At 42.5% G+C, this 19,117-nt stretch overlaps 1 protein-coding gene across 1 annotated transcript; it reads left to right on the forward strand.

Moving 5' to 3' along the window:
• The first annotated feature begins 1,032 nt into the window (after positions 1-1,032).
• LOC143613768 (uncharacterized) lies at positions 1,033-15,974 on the forward strand. Its single transcript, XM_077087389.1, has 4 exons — positions 1,033-1,603; positions 11,534-11,749; positions 12,557-12,937; positions 15,072-15,974. The coding sequence occupies exons 1-4, from the start codon at positions 1,070-1,072 to the stop codon at positions 15,543-15,545; spliced, it is 1,605 nt and encodes a 534-aa protein (XP_076943504.1). The 5' UTR covers positions 1,033-1,069; the 3' UTR covers positions 15,546-15,974.
• Positions 15,975-19,117: the final 3,143 nt, after the last annotated feature.

Here is a 19,117-nt window from a genome sequence, read left to right on the forward strand (position 1 = left end):
AGTTTGGTTTTCGTTTTTTTTTGAGCTAAAAGTTTTTAGAGTTGAAAACATTTGGCATGAAATAATTTTTTTTGGTCTAAATTATTTTGATAATTAAAAAACTAATTAATTATTATAAATTTAAGTTACAATATTTAAGTTACATATTTATTAATTTTATATACACTATTTAAAATAAAATAATATTTGAGCTACTTTGCTATCTCTTTTAGCTTTTCTTTCCAAATATGATCGCTCATGAGCTTACATAAATGGCCAAAATTATGACTCACCATTATAGAGTTAAGTTGGTATGGGATTAAGTGACAAGAGAAAAGGTACCCTCTAAAAAGTGATTAGTTCCACTAGACATTACTCTTTGCTAGAAACAACACATAAACAATAAGGTGAAACCGATAAGACATGTTATGAGTGACTAATCAAAAGCATGCCCATGGATTACTCTACTTATTTCCCCAATTCAACCAAAGTTGCCGGGTTTTCACATATGGATGAGATCATGAACCACTTAATCCGCTAAAAAAACATAACTATTAACCTCACCGCATAAAAAGAACCCATACGACTAGGTAGAGGAGGGGGAAATAAACAAGTTAATCGAACTGGCCCAAAATTCGAACCGGTTTGAAACCGATTATGCAGAAACCGGTTTGGAACTGATTGGAACCGTAAGTTCGGAATCGGTTTGTAATTTTCTCCATCAAAACCGGTTCCAAATGGGTTAACTGAACAAAACCGCCCAAAACCAAACAAAAACAGGTCAAAACCCGAATTGAAACCGATCGTAACATAGTCAAGAAACCAATTTTTACCCGAACTGAAACCGGTCATAAACCGATTTTGACTTTTGTTGACCAAACCAAACTGATTTTAAAATTTTAACTAATTAATGAACCTCTACGATCAGCCTCCGACGTGAGAATACAACTTGGTTTCTAGAAATGTTATCAAAGTGGTTTTGTCACAAATAATAATATTCCTTCCCGCCCATTCCCAAACCCCCAAATTACTCTTACTCCACTTTACTACTTGTTTCTTCCGCCGCAAAGCGACAGTGACATCACCAGTAATGATCGGAAGACTATTCAACAACCACCACCATGCCACCACCGATACCATCATCACCGACCGATTCCTAGGGTTTCTAATCTGGCAATCATTCCAGTCAACACTCCTCTACCTCTTCTCCAAAACCCTAATTTCACCATTACTCCAATCAACCACCACAATCACCTATATCCTCTCAACCTTCATATTATTCAACCTATCTCTTATCCTCTTCTCCACTAGCCTCTTCATAATATCATCTCCTCAGCTCGTTCGCGGCGTCTCGCCGGTTGAGCTCGTGTTTGGTGTGTTGAGACTCGTGTTTGTGTACGGCGGGCAGCCGTTGCCGATTGATTTCAGAAGGAGAGTTAGGGTTACGTTAGGGTTGTCAGTGTTTGTAGGCTGTTGTTGTGTGGCTGCTTATTTGGCGGTTGTTTGCTTTTCTGGTTGTGAGGCTTTTGGAGTGTTGGGGTTTAGGAGTTTGGTTATTGGATTGGTTTACGGATTGCATTACGTGTTTACGAGGCGATGGATTTTGGATTTCCCCATTGTTCAGGTCATTTTTTGTGTTTAATTTGCTTTAGCATTAATTTGTTAAATAAATGAACAATGAGCGTCAGCGAAACCTTTATTTTATTACATGTGATTTACTATTTTACTAATGCTGATGGTTCAATATCCAAATATCATGGTCATTTGCCAGTTTGATATCATCGTCTTGGTTATAAACGGCGAATTAAGCCGATGTGTCATGTGCGTGCATCACGTATGTTAGGCATTTAGTATTACAAAATACAATGAAGATGCTTTTAGATACTATTTTTTAAGTTGTTACCTCTTAATTACTAAAATATAAGGCGTTCTCATAATATATGGTGAGATTTGTTCGATCGATGATCTAATTTGTTCATATACTCAAACCCATTGCTCAATAGATGGTCGGATCTGTTCAATCAGATTTGAAATTCTCACTTTGATTGATACTTGTGTTAGGCATTTAGTACTAAAAATACAAAAAGAATATTTGTGGATAGTATTTTAAGTTGTTAATTTTAAACACAAAAGTATAAGGCATTCTCATCATATATGGTGAGATTTGTTCAGTCAATGATCTAAATCAGTTCATATACTCAAACCCATTGCAAAATAGATGGTCGGATTTGTTCAATTGGATTTGAAAAACTCATTGTGATCAATGGTTTAGTTTGTTCAAATATTGGTTACTGCGTAAGGCGCTTGAAGAGGTAGGTCCCAGCAGAGCCCAGTTGGACCCGCAAGACTCACCTTGAAGAGGGACGTCTGCGCAGAAACCAACTGGATCCGCAGGACCCACCATGCTCAGAGACGTGACGTCCTTACGCGCAGTACGCAAGCTGTTCCCGCAGGAAATGCTTCCCAATGGTGAAGGACTCCGCCTGTTCCCGCAGCTGCGGATACAAGCCATCAGGGAAGGCCACCCGCGCAGCAAGGCTACACGCACAAGGCACTTAGCTCTCATTCAGTGTCACCTGAAGGAATGAGCAAAGCCGGGAACAATCCCGCACAAGGGCGGGAGGGGGAATACTCCCGCCCAAATAAGCCAGTCCGTACGATACGGGAAGATCTTCTGTACTGTACCTGACGAGGTATGGGCAAAAGATCTGACTAAAGATACGACAGCTTATTGACACAGTATGGCGAGCAGCATGCTCCTGTACTGTGTCACTATTAGCCGCTGCCTACTCACCAACTACTGCCATACCACGTGCATAGCCGGCAGTTGGTGGAAAAGGAATAGTACACAGCAGGCCTGGTCACTATCAGCCGCTGCCTACCCGCCAACTACCAGCAGGGCACGTGCGTAGGCCACAGTTGGTAGAACAGGAATACTATTCAGCGGGCCACACCTCCTTGGAAACCTACCTTCGGCTATAAATACCGCAAATGGTATGACCATCTCATCTTATCATATCTTATCGTATTATCATCATATTATACCTGATATCTGCTCTAGCAATCTCTTAATATACTTTTATATTTAAAGAGCAATCTAGTCTGATTCTCACGCCGGAGGGTGGTCACAAGGAGGAACCCCCCCTTCTCAGTGACAAGCTCACGGTGTCTGTTTTGCAGGTTATCAGAAGAACCATCTTTGCCGGGTCTAACCCCTCGTGGGAAACATCTATCTAACCCCCAGGTTACCCGTAATCTGCCCGGGGTCCGGTTAGTGTTTCTTCATTGGCGCCATCCGTGCATAAAGCTAGAACTTCATTTTTCTCCAGTTTTTTCAAACTTCTGGAAAGATGGTCAAAGAAACTCCGGTAACCACAACCCCAGCTACTGGGGGGAATACCGGCTACACAGTTTTTACAAACACTACCCCGGTTACCCAAGCCGGGGCAAGTGAAGTAAATTTTACGAACAATACCCCAGCTGGGGCAAGTGCAGTAAATAATCGCTCACTGGGATTCACCGATACCCAGTTTGAGAAACGAACAAGACTCCCCCGCCAAACTCTCGATGAAGTTAAGGCATGGGCGGAGGCACGTCAAAAGGAATTCCAAGCTGAGTTGGACGAACGCTTGCGTTCCGTCCAACAGGCCGACGAATTCGAAGAATACTCGGACGATGACTCGGAGGAATCCGACTCCGACGCGAACCCTCGCAATAGGGCGAAAGGGAAGCGTAAGGAAACGGACTCCCAACCGAGAAGGCATTTTGGAGAAGCCTTCAAACCAAAAAACACAGGTGGAAGTCCACGTGACTTCTCCAAAACATTCAGACCAAACGTTGCAAATGCGGGAACGTCCAAATTTGCAAGGGACATTGCGGAAGCAATTGCCCCAAAAAGTGCCAAACAAATGTCCAGCATAGGCACATATGATGGTATATCTGATCCAGACGATCATTTGAACAGGTTCATAGCGGGGGCAACCGTCAGTAGTTGGACGGAACCTACGTGGTGTTACATGTTCCAAATGACGCTTGTTGGGGCTGCTAGAGCGTGGTTCGATCGTCTACCGGTCAACCACATCTACGACTGGGCAGACTTCCAACAGAAGTTTAGCCAACACTTCAGCCAGCAAAGAAAATATACCGAGGAGCAATGGACAATCCTCAAATGCATTCGAGAGGAAGATGAATCTTTGCTAGACTTCATCACTCGCTTCAACTCAAAGAAGCTAAGTCTGGGTAACATTAGCGAAGATCTTGTTCGCGCTGCTTTTATTCAGGGCGCGAACGACCCAGAGCTCATCCGCACCTTAACGGGTAAAGATGGCATGCCATCCACATGGGATGCCATCATGACAGCAGCTAAACGCTTTGCGGAAACGGAGAAGCAACTGGGTAGAGATCTCCCTCAGAGCACAAACCTCTACACCCAGAAAACAAGGGAAGACAACGTCCTTACCGCCCGATTAAAAAAAAAGCGAAAGCTAGGCATTTGGCAGTCAAGGGTAAACTTTGACACCTCATCCGGCTTGCAACATCGGTTAGGCGGAAGGGATAACGTACGGTCGAACCAGAACTCCAGATGGACGCCGCTCACCAAAAGCGTCACCGAGATATTCGCCACTGAGGAGCTCCCATGGCTAAAGCCTCCAATAATCCGACATCGTCACAATGCTGATCGGAGCAAATACTGTGACTTTCACAGGACAAAAGGCCACAACACCGAAAAATGCATAGACGTAAAAGACATGGTCGAAGCATTTGTCAGAGATGGGACGCTCGCGCACCTCGTGGCGCAATGAACGCTGAGCAGGCGGATGCGTGTAGAACCCCAGTTGGGGAAAACACGAATAAAAATTCCAGCTTCAGTGAGGAGACTACATGCTGCGTAAAGAACGAGATCCCGAACCAGGTGCGTATCGGCTCGATTGCACTCCCATCCCAGCAACATGGAAGGGAGCTCATTTACACAGTTTGCATGTAAATCAATTCCAAATTTGTAAAGAAAAGGCCAAGAGCCACTTTTAATGGAAATGATTCTCCTTAGAACATCGATGCTGATACTTTTATGAACTTCCAACACTAATATGCCGGTTTTCACCGCATAATTACGTGAAAAGTCGTTGGCTGGGGAAGGCGGCAAAACCGGCATAAACCCAAAAAACGGCAAACCTTCACGCAGGTCAGTTGAAGGGGAAAAGTTCAGTCATCCCACTAAATGAAAGTGCCGGTTTATCCGCATGAATCATGATAGAGGAAACTGAACACTAACTTATTAACAACCGCGCGTCGAACGGTTAATTTATTAAACACTAATATGCCGGTTTTCACCGCATAATTACGTGAAAAGTCGTTGGCGGTGGAAGGCGGCAAAACCCGCATAAACCCAAAAAACGGCAAACCTTCACGCAGGTCAGTTGAAGGGGAAAAGTTCAGTCATCCCGCTGAATGAAAGTGCCGATCTATCCGCATGAATCGTGATAGAGGAAACTGAACACTAACCTATTGACAACCGCGCGTCGAACGGTTAACTTATTCAAGAAAATTTCTAAGGATGAGGAAAACCTACACGCAGGTCAGATATAGGTAAAGTTTAGCCATCCTACTAAGTGCGAGTGACGGTCCTACCCGCACAATCACGAAAGAGGAAGCAAAACTTCAACCTATTATCTACCACGTTCAAAGGTTAACTTATCCTAAACACTTAGAAATTTCAAAAAAAAAAAAAGGATGAGGAAAACCTACACGCAGGTCAGATATAGGTAAAGTTTAGCCATCCTACTAAGTGAAAGTGACGGTCCTACCCGCACAATCACGAAAGAGGAAGCAAAACTTCAACCTATTATCTACCACGTTCAAAGGTTAACTTATCCTAAACACTTAGAAATTTCAAAAAAAGAAAAGGGATGAGGAAAACCTACACGCAGGTCAGATATAGGTAAAGTTTAGCCATCCTACTAAGTGCAAGTGACGGTCCTACCCGCACAATCACGAAAGAGGAAGCAAAACTTCAACCTATTATCTACCACGTTCAAAGGTTAACTTATTCTAAACTCTTGGAAAATTGCTAATTTAAACTAAAGTATGCAAGTCATATAACGTTTACAAAGCAAGGAATCCAATGAAAGTAGCGGTCTTACCCGCAAAAAGATTTATATTTCACAATGATTCATTACAATGGCCGGGTAACTACCCGCCTAAAAGAAAACAAATCTATACAAGATAAATCTATCCTAGCAGTGGGAAGGGATTTTCAGGATCAAGCTTCAGGGCCATTTCCACTTGGACCAGCACCATCAGTAGATCGTGGCAGTTCAAGGAAAGCTTTAAGGATAGCTAACCCATCATCAGCAGCAGCAACTTGATTCACCTTCTCCACCACCGGATGCGGGAAGGCTGCGTACTGATTCACTGCTTGGTCGTAAACAGCTTCAGTATCAACATTGTACAAAGGGAAGTTGGAAGGCGGGATGCCTTTCTCAACGAACCCTAGACCAAGCAGGAAGCCGGCCTTTTCCCCATCCTCGTGAGAAGCGTTGAGGGCTGCGCTCATAGCATCATCATAAGAGGTCTCTGAGAAGACCCGATGCACAACCTACAAGAAAATATATAAGTATCAAAACCTTTTCTATCTACAAAGAAAAGCGTAAAGAAATAAAAAGCATACCTGAGACAACGCTTCTCGAAGAAGCCATTCCTTGGCAACCAGAGCTTCTTGGAGGGCAGCTTGAGCTTCGTTAAGGGCGCGTTCGGCTTCACTCTTGTTGAGGTTGGCAAGCAACACTTCTTTAGCCGCAGCCTCTTCGACGCCCTTTAGCTTCCGCTCAGTATGGTCAAGCACCCCCCTCTGGTCCAAGATCTCCTGGAGCTTTTTGGCGTCTTCCATCGCCAAGGCATCATGAGCCTGCTGGAGAGCCTCTAATTTGGCTTTAAGCTCTTCATTCTCCACGCGTAGAGGCTCAGCAACAGCTTCAGCCTTGGTGGCCCTCTCGGTTGCGTTCCTCGCAGTTTCCTTAGCCAGCCGAAGCTGTTCATTAACAGCTTGGGCAGCCTTGGAACGGGCCTTGAGTCGAGCCTGAACTTCAACCTCGAGGGCCTTGAAGGCCTTCTCCTTTTCCGCAGCCACTGCGGAAAGCCTTTGGTTCTCCTCCCGGACAGCCCGCGCCTGAGCCACTTCTTTAAGGCGAGCTGCTTTTAACTTGTCGTTTTCACGACAAAGCAGCTCGACGCGCGGCTGCATCCGGGCCAGGAGAACCCGAAGCTCATTGGTTAGCCTAACCTCCTGGTAGCTAGCCATGGCTTCCCCCAACGCACCACTGGGAGCAGCGTGACGAGCCCATTCCACGCACTCCACAGGGGTGCGAAGGGTTGTTCCTCGGCGAATGTTCCATCGTGGAACATACACTTCATTGGAATCCGACATTGCAAAAAACATAAAGCAGTTAGGAAAAGATGATAAAAAAATATGAAAAGGGCCAAAAGAACCCTACGCACCTGTAGGGTCAATAACAGGCCGATAACCGCCGAACCCATCACCTGAACCCAAGGGAAATTCATCCAAGAGGTCAGGCAGATAGGAAGGTGGCAGAGATTGGCGAGAAGCCCCATGCGTACCTGATGGATCGGCCGTCGTTGCCGATGACGGGGGCATGGTAGCAGCCGCCGCGGTCGCCGCCGCGGAATCCGCAGCAATAGTAACCGCCAGCTCGGTGAAAGATGCTATAAAAATCGCACTCACAGCCGGCGGTGACGTCATCTCAGCTGGAACAGTCGGCTCAAAGGAGTGAGCAACTGAACCAGCGGAAGCAGGCGCAGGCGCCTGGGTCGACGCCTCAGGTAGGCTGACCAAGCCTACCGTCATTGGCGAAGAGGTACTCCTCTGCGCTACACCCTGGAATGCGTCAACATACACGCCTGCGTAAAGAAGATAAGTGTTAAATGATATTAAGCTATGAAGTTAAAAGACAAGAAGTTTGTACTTACGGGTTTTCTTGAGCCTAAAGGTACGGAGTGGCGGAGACGAACCCGATGGAGCCGGCCTCTTTGCGCCGGTTACCGTCGTCTTCTTGGGCTCTCCGGAGGTGACAGTCGCAGCCTCCGGAGCGGTGGTCTTATCGCCACCGAGATTCCCCGCCACCTCTTCGCTCTCGGTCTCCGAATCAGACCGAGGCGCCGGATCGGCAGTGGAGGCCATCTTCTCCTTTCCCTTCCCGCCGGCAGCCTTCTTCTTCCGCACCAACGGAGGACCATCTGCGGATTCCTCATCAGAACATACGATTAGAGGAATTCCAGCAGAGTTTTCAACATTGAGGGGTCGAGGGTTAAATAGCGTCTTACCTGGCCGCCTGGCGCTCAGGATCTCGTGGCCTAGCGGGTAGACCTCCACGAACCGATCCGCAGTTTGTTCTAGGATGGGCAACTCGTTCTCGTCTAGAGCGCGAGTACCCATCCGAGCGGGACCGTCAGCCTCCCGCGGGTTCAGGAGCGACTGCAAGTCGTTCCCCTCTGAAATAAACAGGAAAGAAGTTAGAAGAAATTCAAAATCAAAAAAAAGGAAACAAAGCATACCGTAAGGAACAGAGTTCGAACCGTATTCAAGGACGATTGGGATTTTTTGCGCATCCGCCGCCTTCCACACCCGGCTCATCCCCAACATCACCATCCCGGACTCCGCAAACCGGTAAACCGGAGATTGAACCCGGGAAATCCTCGAAAACCATTCCGCCTCCTCGTAGTTGGAGGCGTGAAGGCTGGGAAGAGCTTGCCCGTTCTTAAACTTCATGGCAAGGGGGATGGCGCGAGCGGATATGAAGAACTCCCGCTTTCACGCGCGAAGACTGCGCTCGGTTGCGCAAATCTTCAAACCCTTTATCCGGGTTATCAACGTATACCACCCCTGGATGCACCTCCAGGTGTAGAAGGTCATCAGGCGGTCAACATAGGGCTCAATGCCCAGAATCCGGCACACCCACTCGAAGTGGCGAATCTTGGCGATCGCCATGGGGTGCAACTCGGTCAAATGAACACCGTGCCTCTCAAGGACACGGTAAACAAACTTTGTCAATGGGAACCTAAGATTCCCATAAACAAAGAATGCAGCATATACCCCGATCTTGCCTCTGTGGGCATCGTACACAGTCTGATGGGGTTCAGGAAACTCAGGCTCGAGAGACTCGAGCATGAACTTCCTGACGACGTACTGGTACAGATCGCCAGGCAGAGCACACTGGCACCCGCCAGCAGTACTCTTGTCATCGGCTGTAGATTCAAGATCACGAGACGACATCTTGCAAAGGAAATAAGAAAGCGATTTCGAGAGAATGCTTGCCTGAAAAGGGGAGTATTCGCCGGAAATCGCTTAAAAGATGAAGAGAAGAGTGAAAGTGTGGATTACAAAGAGCCCTCTCCCCCCTTTATATACTAATCGCAATTAATGCGATGAATTTAATGCGGAGGAGAGAGAAATCGAAGGTGCAATGAAACTATGACACGTGGCGGAGAGCAAGCTGGCAACAGCTGTTGAAAGGACGCGTACCATTAATTTCGCGGCTACGCGCCCGAAAAATGGCGCCCACGCGCCTGAAAAAGCGTCTGGAATGACCATGTACTGTCACGTCACCATAACTTCCTGCACGTTCTGACATAGTCAGAAGAAACCGTCGCACGACGTTTTAGAGGTTTGGACTGTTCTTATCCTTTCACCAACCTTTCGAATTTCAAAAATTCAAAAAGATTCAAAAGTAAGCGGGAAAATACCCCTTACCTTGGCAACCAAGTAACCGTAAGACGGATGCGGGTACAGTGTTAAGGCAAAACCCTTCACATGCCTAGCACCCGCAGGGAATTGAAGCCAAGGATACCTCGGCAACCAAGTAACCGTAAGACGGATGCGGGTACAGTGTTAAGGCAAAACCTTTCACATACCTAGCACCCGCAGGGAATTGACGCCAGGAATACCTTGGAAGTAAAGTAACCGTAAGACGAGCGCGGGTACAGTGTTAAGGCTTTTACCTAGCGCTCCGCTGGGAATTGAAACCAAGAAGGATCTTCTGGGCAATGCTTGCGGAAACGGAAATAACATCCCCGCATAGCGGGAACGTCGAGAACTACATTGTTTGAAGCTCCAGGATGGAATTGGTGGTTTTAACATAATTGATCACTATGTTCAAAACTACCAAAACCTCATGGAGAATCCACACAAGTGGGACTCAACGCTCCTGACTTGCGAGGAGGTTACAGACCTACCCGCATCATACCCAAAGATCAAGCAGGAAACTCGGGAATTTCTGCAAGTGACAAGGACTTCCGCGGGAAGAATCCCCATGGAAAACCTTAAAAAACCCTTTTCAAAACCCTTTGCTTAAGTCCAAAAGTTCACCTCACTTTATTAAACACTCATGAGAAGAACATTGGACTGGGGGGACTTGAAGAGGTAGGTCCCAGCAGAGCCCAGTTGGACCCGCAAGACTCACCTTGAAGAAGGACGTCTGCGCAGAAACCAACTGGATCCGCAGGACCCACCATGCTCAGAGACGTGACGTCCTTACGCGCAGTACGCAAGCTGTTCCCGCAGGAAATGCCTCCCAATGGTGAAGGACTCCGCCTGTTCCCGCAGCTGCGGATACAAGTCATCAGGGAAGGCCACCCGCGCAGCAAGGCTACACGCACAAGGCACTTAGCTCTCATTCAGTGTCACCTGAAGGAATGAGCAAAGCCGGGAACAATCCCGCACAAGGGCGGGAGAGGGAATACTCCCGCCCAAATAAGCCAGTCCGTACGATACGGGAAGATCTTCTGTACTGTACCTGACGAGGTATGGGCAAAAGATCTGACTAAAGATACGACAGCTTATTGACACAGTATGGCGAGCAGCATGCTCCTGTACTGTGTCACTATTAGCCGCTGCCTACTCACCAACTACTGCCATACCACGTGCATAGCCGGCAGTTGGTGGAAAAGGAATAGTACACAGCAGGCCTGGTCACTATCAGCCGCTGCCTACCCACCAACTACCAGCAGGGCACGTGCGTAGGCCACAGTTGGTAGAACAGGAATACTATTCAGCGGGCCACACCTCCTTGGAAACCTACCTTCGGCTATAAATACCGCAAATGGTATGACCATCTCATCTTATCATATCTTATCGTATTATCATCATATTATACCTGATATCTGCTCTAGCAATCTCTTAATATACTTTTATATTTAAAGAGCAATCTAGTCTGATTCTCACGCCGGAGGGTGGTCACAAGGAGGAACCCCCCCCCCCTTCTCAGTGACAAGCTCACGGTGTCTGTTTTGCAGGTTATCAAATCTTTGCCGGGTCTAACCCCTCGTGGGAAACATCTACCTAACCCCCAGGTTACCCGTAATCTGCCCGGGGTCCGGTTAGTGTTTCTTCAGCGCTGTATCAGACGGATGCTTGCATCATGTGATGCGCACATTTCAAACTCTAGGATCATCATTGCTTGTCTAATCAACCAACTGGATTGTAGTGTCAAAATATGCACGCAGATGATTTTTCCTTACTGATATTTTGTCTAAATATTGACAGAGGCCTCTCTTCTTCAGCTACAAAATGGGCGTTCGGAAGGCAGTTGTAAAAGCAGTTAGGCTTGCAACTACTGGGTATTTGGTCTCGTTAGTGGTGCCTCTTTTTATTAGTGACCGCAAGGTGGCAATGAGAGATCTTATTCTTGACCAGATTGCTTTCTGCTTTGCATCATGCATGGTGTTCCTCTGTTGGGAACTAAATCGCCATTTGCTTCAGGTTTAATCTTCTTAACACATAATATTTTATGTACTTGCTGTGGCAATTTTGACCCATTTACATATTTGTTATCTAACAGCTCAAGTTGGGTAAAAAGGTAGCTTAAAATGAAATGGGTAAAATGGGTTAGACAGGTTGAAAGTCTCCCAAAATATATTTGTAATTGTAAAACCTCATAACCCATTTTATCAAAAAGTTATAGAATAATTAATGAAGTAATGCAGCTTTAGTAATCATATTTGTCACACTAATTACATATAAAATAAAAACATAAATAAGATTTTGGACTAACTCTATCCCGGGCCAGCCCAACCAACGATACCTGACCCGACCTGTTTCATTTGTTGACATGTTCCTCATAGGCTTGTAAACGAACTGAGCGTTTAGTCATTAGTGAACTGTTTGGCTGGAAGTTTGTTTATATTTGTTTATCTAGTAAAGGGTTATTGGTTTTTAACACTCCCAACTAACGATTTGTCTCCCATCACTTCCAACTTGTAACTTGTTTTCTTCTGTCACTCCCGAATATAATGAACCTTGAGCCCGTTAGTATTCTTGCTGACGTTGACCATTGTTTACATGCATGGCATTGCGAACTTAGCGGTCCTTAACCCTAATAGTTTCTCCTATCACTTCGTGTTTGTTTGTTAGGTTGTTAAAGTTAAACAAACGAACACGGACTGCTCTATTCGTGTTTTTTCGGTTCTTTACAGATCTAGTTACTCAACTCTTCTGACCTGTCTCTTATGTTTGATCCTTGATCTTTGTTCCAAGAGATATACTAAATTGGCAAAACTTTGTGTATAGGTGTTTCTTACAAAGAGGTATTTGTTTGCACCTCTAAAGGGATCAGCAGCAGCAGCAACAAATCCAAGTGATCATCTTCTTGCAGCTCTTGAGGAGACAAGTGGAAGGTCACTTGGGCATCATCTTGCTTATCTTGATCTGTGCATGGTTAGTGAGAGTAATGTTGACACCTGGCGCCGAGCTGCATTTTTTGAAGAAACTGGCGAGACTTACAAAAAAGTGATAGCTGTATGCTTGAAGCCTTTGGAACAGCTCACTTTGGATTTGAGTGAAGGGCTCAGGAGCTCCGTTGACAAGTCAGCATCTCCATTGTCTAATCAGTTGCGTTCGCCAACTGAGTTTTCAGTTTCAAGACTCTATGAGCCGTTTCATGACTTTCAGGTGAACAATGTTACTCTTAATGCAGTCCTTTATTTTCACTCTTAATTAGTTTTTGCAAACATCTAGGTTGTCAAATACAAGCACATTTTATATATGTTCCAGTTTTGCGTATTAAATTACACTCATAAGTGAGTAGATGTGTTACAGTTTAGCTTTTTTATTTGATTTGTGTGAAACGAACTCGAATCAATCTCTCTATAAGAATTTCAGTTGAAATGTCAGTTTTTAATTGTTTTATGACTTAAATTTAAGATCCATATATTAGTTGAGGTTCTTCTAGTCGGAATGCTCGCTTGCATGTTTTTTTTTTCTTGTTTCAAAAGTTTTATTTTATTTTATTCTTTTTAGATATACTATAAGATGTAATTTATGTAACATTTAGCTCACTATTTGGGAAAATGAGATTTGGAAACTCAAAGCTAAGCAGCACATTAGTTTTTTTTGGGGTTATCAACATATATATCGTACAAGTTAAAAGATTATATAGTTTAAAATTTTAAATTCATGCTCTGTACTTCATGTGCGTATTATAAATCTTCTCTTTTAGAGTATCCTTTTCTATCTACTCATACACAAATCTTTTTTATTATAAGTTGGGAATAAAGAGTTCATGATACTCAATTGGTGTGTTAATGAATGATCAAGTTAATGAATTTGAGTAAGTGCACCTAGGCGCTTGAGTGAGGCGAGGCTTATATAAATTGAGTTCTTCAAAGTTCAAATCAGGGGTGTTCAAAACCGGATATCCGGAGATTCGGATTTCCGAGAATTTTGGATAGTGGATTTTGCTATCCGAATCCGTATCCGAAATTTTGGATATCCAAAATTATATGGATTCGGATTATCCGTTTGGTTATCTGAATTCAAAAAACAAAACTAAAAAAAATAATATTTGCTTAAAGTAAAACCTACATTTCAAACAACTAAATCCTATCCAGATTTAATCTTAAATAAAAAACATTTCAAACAAATTCTAGTTGTTTCAAAACATGAAAGAATAGAACATTGAATACTGGAAATTAGATACTCAAGTTTAATAGCCGGTTAAAAACAAAGATTTGAAATTAGAACATAGAAGACATGATTAAGTTTCAGATTTCAGTCAAAACTCGGAGATGCGATTTGGGTTTCAGAGTTCAGCCGAGAGGAGTTTGTGCATCGGAGAACGCGGAGAAGGGTGGCTGGCCCAGCGGCGGGTTGGTGGTTGGAATTAGCAAGTCGCAAGACAGAGATGATAAGCAGCGGCACGTGTCGATGAGCACCAGCGAGATTAGGGTCCCGGTTCAGTCAATCATTAGAGTCGCTTTGAGCGGCGAGAATAATATTAGGAATTTAGGATGAACTTTCAGACTCAGAATGACGAGTCTGAGTGTGGGAAATGGGTATTTGGTGATTAGGTTTTCAAATGATATTTATGTAATTAAATTTAATAAATAATTAAAAAAAACAAATTAAAATTTTGGATATCCGATATTCGAAGTATGCGAAATTTTCCAAAATTGTGATTCTGATCCGAAAATTGGTACTTTCGGATGATTCATTCGGATTTTCGGATAATTCGGATACGGATATTTTTGAACACCTACTTCAAACTCTTATTAGTATGATTTTATTGACGCACAACAATTACTTACAGACCCTTTTATTTGTACTGATTTTTTTATTACACTGGATAAAGAAGCCTTTAATCAATAATTTAACTCAACAGTTCATTGTTCACTTTCTTTTTTCCCTTTTGTGACTCGGTTAGTTTTTTTTCCCTTGTGTCTCATAGACCAAAACATCAAAAGTCGAGAGCTTTTGACGGAAAGATTAAATGTGTTAGCTATTAGTAATTTAATAGCTTTCAGCTAAGGTTAAGAAGAATATGTTTTAATTGCTATTTATATTAAGTTTATGACTTTTATATATGTGCTGGCTATTTTTGAATAAGCTGTATAAGTGTGTACGATGAGCTGAGTAAATTGTTAGATAAGTTCCAGCATAGGCTTGTATCTACTTGTACACTAGTTGGGCTTATTTAAGTTGTCCATAAAGCTTCTTTGGTTGTGCCTAGAACCTCTTTTGTATGTTAATATTATTTCCTCTGTGATTAAAAATATAAACTTGTTAACTATCATATCTCGCTTTACAGGTATGTGCTTGGAGTGCCCGTATTGCATCTTCACTGACTATACGGTCCCACAAAGAAGATTGTTTGGGGGTTGCCCAACTCTCTGGCTGCAACGCAGCCACCATCTCTACCCTTTTAGCTTGCTTATTAGCTGTTGAAACTTCAATGGGAAAAAAGACCAACCTCCAACCATCAAACACCCAATATCCCACCGCCAATATCAAATGGGCTGCATTAAGTCCAACATCAGCAGCAACCGTTGGCATTACATCACACAAGAAAGATGGCCCTCACTATGCAAAGGCATATTCTATGGCTGACATTCTCAGAACTTCACTTTACCAAATCATGTCAACTTTCCATCATGAAATGGCTGTGAGTTCTAAACAAGGATTGCTTGATAAGGACTGGATCAGTAATGGTAAGCCATTGTATGGAAGCCGGGAGCTTATCGTACACAAGCTAAGAATGTTTCTTGAGTTTCAAGCTAATTAGTGGCTTTTCTCTTTCTCAGTGGTATTGATGTGTCTGCCTTTTTGTTGTCTTTTTCACCACTATAATGTATAACAAACACTTGATGTTGAAGACTTGAAAAAATGAGAGTAATTGAATTGATCATATCGGTTTTTTTTTTGTTGAGATTCGTGCTTCTCTTTTTCGAATTCTGATTTGTTTAGTTGCTGCAAAATATATGAAATATAACCAACGGAATTCCCACATAATGAAAGTTTGAGTTTGGTTTGAAGCGCAGCCGCGCAGGGTGGCATACTCTTTATCACAAAAAATGACGGGTAAAAGATCAAAACGGGTTAGGGTCTGGTTAAATGGTCAATAAAGCGGGTTTAGGTCCTGGGTAAAATGGTCAAAATGGTTTGGGTTTTTGTTTAAAATGGAGTCGTTAGTCAAATCTGGTCAAACAGTTTTAGGGTTCTTGTCAAAAAGGGTCAACTGGTCAAGTCAAATGAAATATTTTTTTAGCAAGTATTTTTTTTTTCTGTACAATTTTTATAACAATTTTTAGAAGAATGGTCTTGTCATAACATTACAAGATGGTCTTAAAAATTTTCTTAGTTTAAAAACTAACCTTTTTTGAATAAACTGTTTTTAGAACAATAATGTACAAGAATATAAAGAGATAGACAACCGAATTTATAGATGTTTACGTGGACGTTAAGTAACCCTCTATATGTCCTTTCCATGATTCTTCAATCGAATCAAGAGTTGCTACAAATAAATTTTCCTCAAAGGGAAATTTTTGATGATGAAATGATAAAAGACACTGGGGCTAATCGTTGATTGCGTTGATTGATTAATGTTACATATGCTATTTGGGATTCATAAGTGATTTATAATCAAATGCTTTGAGAAACTTATAAATATTGATGTGTTATTGTAAGTTAATTTGATACTTTTATGATAAATTTTTCCAGCTAAGGCTATTAGGCATGGTCCAAAAAACAGTAATAGTGGTGCTGAGGTGACACAAATGATGTCACTGAAATATCATGCCCCCTTTTAGTGGCCACCATTGAAGTGGTCTCCCCGGGCTAGACCATGTAAACATCTACCCACTCTTTGATTTTTCTTTTCTTTTCTTTTTGTTTGTCTTTTTCATTTATTTTTATTCAAATAATATAAACAAAAGGAATAATGGAGAATAAAGTATAACATAGGTTGAATTGTGGAGTTGAGTGGTGGAGGGAAAATTGAGGTGGCTCTAATGTGGCGCACGGTCCCGAATGTTGAAGAATAGAGTATAACACATAGCCCAAGTTAACTCAAATTCATATATATATTTCAGGGTGATGTGGATAGTAACATGACATCTCAGCTGATCTAACAAGTAATGACATCTCAGCCAATTTAACAAGTACTAAGATTATATATATTTTGTCATCTATTATGGGTCATTCCACTCATTTTTCATCATTCATGTTTGCGTCACCTCAGTTTTCCTCCATCATTCAATCTATGTTATACATCATTCTCCATCATTCTTCACCATTCCATTTATTTATATTATTAAAATACTTAAATGAAATGAAAAAAAATATTATTGGGTGGGTTATGAGTGGTTGGGTCACAAATGAGAGAAATGGGAATGATCAGCGACACATTGTGAGGGTGGTCATTTGCCTCACTAGTGAGTAGTGACCACCATGGGGGACGGGCGTGATGTTCCAATGGTGTCATATATGTCACCTCAGCACTTTCAATAACCATCCGTAATTCACACCGAATGATCTTAGAGTTGATTTTGAATGTTTTTTAAATTGAAATCTTTTAGGAAGTTTTCAAATATTTTTCAGTCTTCTAGCAAAATGATTTTAGAATATTTTGTCGTGTATCTAATGTGTATTATTTATTAAAGCGTCTAGTTTGGGGTGCAGGGTGCCACATTTGCTCGGCTCATTTAGCTTTTACACACGGTGGACGTATAAGATCACCGGCCCAATAACAAATATGGGCCAATCATATTTGCTTTCTGTTGCGGACACCTACATCAGCCAATCAACTTTAAGTACGTATGAATTGAATTCTCAATTGTGGGTTTTTCTCATAACTTTGCTAAAGGACATAATTAAATACTAGTATGTTTCAAAAACTCCTTTGATTTTTATATATTTTTATTTAATAATTTTTTATATATTAAAAAGAAAAGAGAATCTTCTAGCTAGAAGTCCAAACATAACATACAAAGAGAGGGACAAATAACATAAGTAAAACAATTACAATGGAAAGTTTTTAAAGTTAAAACGATACCATTTATCCAATATTAAGTAGGCCTATTTACTTCGATTTTTCATCTAAAGAAAAGACACCATGTTATTGTTCAAAAACTCTTGATGTCTATACTTTATTTAACTTTCTGTTATTAAATTAATGTAACACTGTTTTAATTTCATACAGTTAATAGTATTTTGCTGGAACCAAGGTCGAAGGGCAAGTGATCGTTCAATTGAAGCTTGTTAAAAATGTATCGATTAATAAGTTGAAGAGAAGTTCGCTTTGTCCCCGTGGCAACGAGCCGTGTTTGAGTGTTTACGTGCCCCTCACGCTCAGGATTTCCTGTCAGTTGTTCCCATTGAAGGTTTAGGGCAATGTATGTCGGCAGTGGAATATCGGGCCATCCTCAAATACCGGTTGATGGTACCCCTTTTCCCGGTGGATGACCCGTGTCCCGTATGCCGAAAGGCTTGTTTGGATTCTTTTAGGGAGCATGCAGTCCATTGCAAAGAATTACCGGGCTTTAAATATCGACATGATCTCGTTCGAGATGTGCTTTACGACGTCCTTAAGCGGGCCGGGATCTCGGCAAAAAAGGAAGCCCCGGTGAACTTCTTAACCGACCCTTTAGATGGGAGATCAACCCTACGACCCACTGACATTCTTGTTTTTGGATGGGAAAAAGGGAAGCACGCGTGCGTTGATTTGACAGGTGTGTCCCCCCTCGTTGGGCTACGGGACCACGGGTTTGTGGTGGGTCATGCGATAAACAAGGCAGAGGCGAGTAAAGTAGCTAAGCACGAGAAAGCTTGCCTTGAGAATCAACACGTGTTCGTACCGTTTGCTTGTGACACCTTTGGCGCTCTCGGTCCTGACGCGGTTCAGTTCCTTAAGCGGGTTCAGGAGGTGGTCAGCAGTAACTCCGCCCATGCTAAAGGGAACGTTGTGTTTAGTAGGGTAGGGTTTGCTATTCAGAAGGGGGTAGCGGCGCAGCTTGTTGCCCGTCTATCTGCCGTTAGTATGTAATTGTCCCGGTGTAAAAGTTTAAATACTTATTAAAAAAAATTAATAAGTAGAATAAAAAACTGTGTTAATCGTTAAAAAAACTATTTTCCTTTAGAAAACAAATGAATTGTTAGTTTATATGTTTACTGGATACGATATCTTCGCCAAATGAGTTTTGATAAACTTCCAATATGTCTAAATATTTGATAAATATTACGAGAAATGATACAAGCAAATAGATTTTATAGGTAAATTCAATAAATATCTACAAGAAATGAAATGGTACCAAAAAAATTAAATTTAAAACCATACAAGCAAATATTTTAATATTGTAG

The sequence above is a fragment of the Bidens hawaiensis genome, unplaced genomic scaffold (assembly GCF_021521415.1).
Source record: "Bidens hawaiensis isolate Kalapana, Puna unplaced genomic scaffold, B.hawaiensis_p1.1 tig00038131_1, whole genome shotgun sequence".
In the NCBI taxonomy this organism is placed as follows: domain Eukaryota; kingdom Viridiplantae; phylum Streptophyta; class Magnoliopsida; order Asterales; family Asteraceae; genus Bidens; species Bidens hawaiensis.